Source organism: Trypanosoma rangeli (genome assembly GCF_003719475.1).
Source record: "Trypanosoma rangeli strain AM80 chromosome Unknown Tra_15.4_contig_00090, whole genome shotgun sequence".
Lineage (NCBI taxonomy): Eukaryota > Euglenozoa > Kinetoplastea > Trypanosomatida > Trypanosomatidae > Trypanosoma > Trypanosoma rangeli.
Genome location: NW_021705833.1, coordinates 49,022 through 53,745, shown reverse-complemented (window position 1 = coordinate 53,745; position 4,724 = coordinate 49,022). Strand labels below are relative to the sequence as shown.

The window sequence follows — 4,724 nt, the reverse complement described above, 5'->3', positions numbered from 1 at the left end:
CTGCGGAGGCAGGGAGCGAGGCCGCTCTGTGCGCACGCACGCATTCATGCAGCCTGCATAAATAACATAAAAGTACGAAAAAAGCAAGAAAGAAACACGAACACCGGTTGTGAGGAGATGCGGTAAGTTGTCTCCGGTCGTGTGGGACACCGCGGCCGCCTTGTGCCTGCACGTATTGTTTTAATCACCTTTGCTTGTTTCTGTGTCGGTTGGGGGGTGGGGAGTTCCCTCAGTTCTCCGCCCTCGCGTGTTTCCTCGTGCAGCTGCCAGCACGCGTCCCTGGCGGCGGCGTGCGGTCCACGACGTCCCCACCAAAAGGCGCTACCTCCTACGGTCTCTTTCTCCCTCTTCCAGCTACCCTCTCGCTTTCTCACACACACACACACACACACACACACACCGCCGGCGTTCTCGTCGCGGCCGATAGAAAAGGGGTTGTGTGGGTGGCAAAGCGTCGTTTTAGCAGCTAGAGAACACAGTGGACCCACTTCGCGATGCGCTCCACCACGCCACCGCTGTACTACAAGCGCCCCGAAGGCGTCCCACTGCCGTACTACACCGCCGGTAGTGCCGCGGCGCGAGACGTGCCCCTCTCATTGCGTGTGCCACCCACAACAACGACCTCAGCGGCATGTAGTTTGGGCCAAGCCACGGCGCAAAACTTCACCCGCCTCGGCTCCACAGAACAGGCAACGTATGGACCTCAACTGGCTGTGAGCAACACGTTTCCTTCCGTGCCGTCTGTGGTCAACCCTTTTAACCTCGTCAACCCTTCACCGCGCGCCTCTGTGGCGGCCGAAAACCCGGCAGACCTCCTGCAACAAAGCGCAGCCCGCTGGAGCGTCACGGCAAGTCAAAGCGCCCAGGCTCTCTCCGCGTTAGAGGCAGAGGAGGCATCACTGCTGTTGGAGGAGCAGGCTATGAAGGCGAAACTGGCGGAGCTGCAGTTAACGCGGCAGCGCCACATTGAAGGGCAGCTCGAACTCAGCCATGGTTGGGCGGCGCTGCTTGACCGTGAGGAACGCTACTTTACGGAGCCTCTTGTGGACCTCTCAGAGGAGATTATGGCGAGGGAGCATCAGTGCGGCCTGCTGCATGACCAGCTTCAGCAGGCGGAGGCGCACCTGGAGGCCCTTCTCCGCGAGCATCAGGAATACGACGCGGTTGTGGAGGAGAAGAAGAGTTTGGAAACGGAGATGCAACGCGTGCGGGAGGGATTTCTGGCGGTGGAGCGGCGTCGCAAGGCTTGCAGGTTGCGGGCAGAGTTATTCTTCGATGCCGAGTCGAAGCGCACCGTGCAGGCGTCACACCGTGTGCGGGTGCTGGACGCGCAGCTGAAAGAGATGGGCTCGACGGGGCCGTTGGCGGAGTTTCGGTCGGCACCCCCGTCGCGGTCCACTTCACGTGGGGTCACCTTCGCACAGAAGAGTACTATTCTTGACGGTGGCCTCCACGCCAACACGGCGACGGAGGAGGAGGAGGATGGAGAAGACGCCGGACTCACGCAGGGAGTTGGCGGCACGTCTGTGTGCCTGCAGAATGACGAGGATGACGAGGACGTCGGTGGCATCGGCGGGCAGAGTGTCGCCTACTCCCTCAGCCTCCCAAAGAGGCGTCGGGTTGAGGTGCCCACGGCCTGATGCCATCCTGCGGCCTGCGGAGGCATCCTCTTTTCTTATCGCCCTTTCGTGCAGGCCACCGTCGTGCTAGTGTGGCCGTTTATTATTATTATTATTTTCTTTTAGAGGCACTAAAGGCATGTTATTTCCCCTTAGATCCCCCGCCCCCGAGCGAGCCCCTACTGTGTTGCTGTTGCGTTGGCTCAACGGGGTCGTGTTTTATTTTACTTTATGGGCGAAGGCGGCGGCGTCTTCTCCTTTGGGCCCGGTAGAAAAATGGGCCTGCGGTGTGCTTCTCAGCCTCCGTCAAAGCGAAAGTTATCAAATGAGAGAAAGGGAGGAAGAGAAACAAACAGTGAGGTGTAATGTACCAGTTACTTTCCCCCGCCTGCATGTATGCATGTCTGTCCGCGTGAATGGGCCGGTGTACGTCGTGCGGTGTTTCAGTTGGTTTCTCCTCTCTTTTTGTGACACGCGTGCGACGCGGATTGCACCAGCGCCCACCCCAATCGCTTCCATCATATCTCCATTTTGTCCGCTCTTTCTCCCTACCCCCCTCTCCGACATTTCCGTCGACTTCCCTGAAAATCGTCCCTGTTCTTTTCGGCGGGGCCCACAGGAAGCAATGCGGTGGCTGACACGACTGGACGTATTTCCAAAGTTCGATGCGAAGTTCGAGCAAGACGCACGGCACCGGACGGCAGTTGGCGGCGTCTTCTCGCTTCTCTCCCTTTTCATTATCGCAACTCTTGTCGTAGGGGAAGTGCGGTACTTCTTCTCCACCGTCGAGCAGCACGAGATGTATGTTGACCACAACCTCGGCGGCATGATGGACATCACCGTGAACATCACCTTCCCGCGTGTTCCGTGCGACCTCATCACCGCGGATGTCGTGGACAGCTTTGGAAACTTCGCCAAGGACGTGGAGCATGATACGGTCAAGACGCGTGTGGACAGGCTGACGCTGGAGAAGATCAGCGAAGCGCGTCCGCTGGTAGACGAGAATAAGAAGCTGACCAAAGCTCTTGACCCCGACGGCGCGGAGAAGGAGAACTGCCCGAGTTGCTACGGGGCAGAACCGGAGCCGGGAGCCTGCTGCCACACCTGTGACGACGTCCGCCGCGCATATGCCCAGCGGAAGTGGGTATTCAATGAGGATGACATCAGCGTGGCGCAGTGCGCCGAGGAGCGGCTACGCAAGGCCTCCCTTGCGAAGAGCCAGGAGGGGTGCAATTTGTTTGCCAAATACAAAGTGACTCGAGTGACTGGGAACATTCATTTCGTGCCGGGACGCATGTTCAGTGTGTTGGGCCAACACCTGCACGACCTTGGGGGGAAGCTGGCGCGTGAGCTCAACCTCAGTCATATTGTGCACTCCCTTGAATTTGGTGAGCAGTTTCCGGGGCAGATGAACCCAATGGAAGGCCTAGTGAACACGCGAGGCGCCGTGGACGCGACGGAGGAGGTGAACGGTCGCTTCAGCTACTTTGTGAAGGTTGTTCCGACACAGTACGAGGTGGCCTCCTTCCTTGGTGTTGGCAAGGTGGTGGAGTCCAATCAGTACTCCGTCACGCATCATTTTACCGCCATTCCGAAGGGTGAGGCGGCGGACAGACAACCCGCGTTGGTGCCTGGGGTGTTCATCACGTACGATTTGTCGCCTATCAGAGTCTTTGTGCTGGAGAAGCACCCGTATCCTTCGTTTGTGCACCTCCTGCTGCAGCTGTGCGCGGTGGGGGGCGGGGTATTTACCGTGGCCGGCATTGTGGACGCCCTCATTTTCCATGGTGTTCGTCGCGTGCAGCGCAAGATGCAGGAAGGGAAGCAATTCTAACCGCCAGGTCGCTATCCTCACTTTTCTATATATATATGTGGTGTGTGGTGTTGCAAGCCAAAATGGCCGTTGAAGAGACGTTTTCTCGGGGCCGCACGGCAGCGCTGCGTGTCCAGCAGCGAGGGAAAAGAGGGTCTACAGAAGGTTAAAAAAAAAAACGATTTGCGACTTCAAACACAACGCGAAGCAGGCGATTCTTCCACATAACTTTGTTTTGTTTCTGGTGTGTTTGTTTCCCCTTCCAGCTTGAGCCCGTCGCCGCCTGTCCGTTTTACAGTATTCGTTCGATGCTGCGAGGCCTCCCTCTCTCTCTGTGTGCGTGCGTGTGTGTTGACATCCACTTTTGTGCTCTTTTATCTTCCTTTCTATCCCCGTGCCGTGTAGATTGATTCCCTCTCATTTATTAGAAAATTTGGCATGCATCCCGCTCACTCACCTCACTGTGGGCCACACACCCACACGATCCTCGTGTGGCTCGTCACCCTGCTGCTTATTTACGGCCCCTCCGCTGCAGCGGCGTTCGGGACAAAGATCGACGCGGGCGACCGCGAGTGTTTCGTCGAGACCATTTCGGCGGGAGGATCTCTCGCGTTTATGTTCCGCGTGACGGACGGCGGCTCCTTTGACATCGACGCCGTCATGTACGCCACGACGGTGGCCCCGCTGCATGACGTGGAGGAGACGACGCGGATCCACTACCATGGGCCCCTCATCGTGATGCGTGAGAACACGACGACAACTGTGGTGAACGAGTGGCGGCGGGCGAACGAGGGCAGCCAAACGTACACTGCCCCCACCGCAGCGGAGACGAAGCACGGGCTACCGGCTGAGGTCACAGTGTGCTTTGACAACTCCTTTTCGCGTGTGTCGCCGAAGTGGCTGTTGTTTCAGTTTCTGAAACGCGACCTGATTGAGCTGGACCCCGAGACCACCGCCCGGACGGAGGCGGCGGTTGAAAAGACGCTGTACAAGCACGGCACGGTGCTGTTCGAGCTGGCCACCGTGACAGAGCAGATGCGGCAAATGAGGGAGCTGGACCGCGTGCGGCACGCGTCCCTTGTCCACATCATCACGGGTGGCTTGGTGGGGAACATTCTGATCCTCGCGATCATGGCGGCGTACCAATATCTCACCCTCACCCGCTTCCTCGCCCACCGTCGTGCAAAGTAGAGAAGAAACAAAAGACCGAAAACACACAAGCACAAAACGGCATGGCTGTGACCTCGAAAGCACTACATATTATTATTATTATTATTATTATTATTATTTTT

The 4,724-nt window shown here is 57.7% G+C and overlaps 4 protein-coding genes across 4 annotated transcripts in view, besides 2 other annotated features; all 4 read left to right on the top strand.

Moving 5' to 3' along the window:
* Positions 1-371: 371 nt before the first annotated feature.
* Positions 372-400: a microsatellite.
* Positions 401-494: 94 nt separating this feature from the next.
* TraAM80_03470 (uncharacterized protein) lies at positions 495-1,640 on the top strand (the record flags this gene model as incomplete). Its single annotated transcript, XM_029380440.1, has 1 exon — positions 495-1,640. The coding sequence occupies one exon, from the start codon at positions 495-497 to the stop codon at positions 1,638-1,640; it is 1,146 nt and encodes a 381-aa protein (XP_029239772.1).
* A 79-nt stretch (positions 1,641-1,719) lies between these two features.
* Positions 1,720-1,744: a microsatellite.
* A 275-nt stretch (positions 1,745-2,019) lies between these two features.
* Positions 2,020-3,453, top strand: TraAM80_03469 (ERGIC and golgi family 3; the record flags this gene model as incomplete). Its single annotated transcript, XM_029380439.1, has 1 exon — positions 2,020-3,453. One exon carries the CDS (start codon positions 2,020-2,022, stop codon positions 3,451-3,453), a length of 1,434 nt encoding a protein of 477 aa, XP_029239771.1.
* Positions 3,454-4,047: 594 nt separating this feature from the next.
* TraAM80_03468 (transmembrane emp24 domain trafficking protein 2) lies at positions 4,048-4,623 on the top strand (the record flags this gene model as incomplete). Its single annotated transcript, XM_029380438.1, has 1 exon — positions 4,048-4,623. One exon carries the CDS (start codon positions 4,048-4,050, stop codon positions 4,621-4,623), a length of 576 nt encoding a protein of 191 aa, XP_029239770.1.
* Positions 4,624-4,664: 41 nt separating this feature from the next.
* Positions 4,665-4,724, top strand: part of TraAM80_03467 (transmembrane emp24 domain trafficking protein 2) — a gene marked incomplete at both ends in the record, with an annotated part of 513 nt that continues 453 nt past the window's right edge. Inside the window, one exon of the mRNA XM_029380437.1 lies at positions 4,665-4,724. This exon is cut by the window's right edge and continues 453 nt beyond it. Within this exon, the coding sequence (XP_029239769.1) occupies positions 4,665-4,724 (60 nt within the window).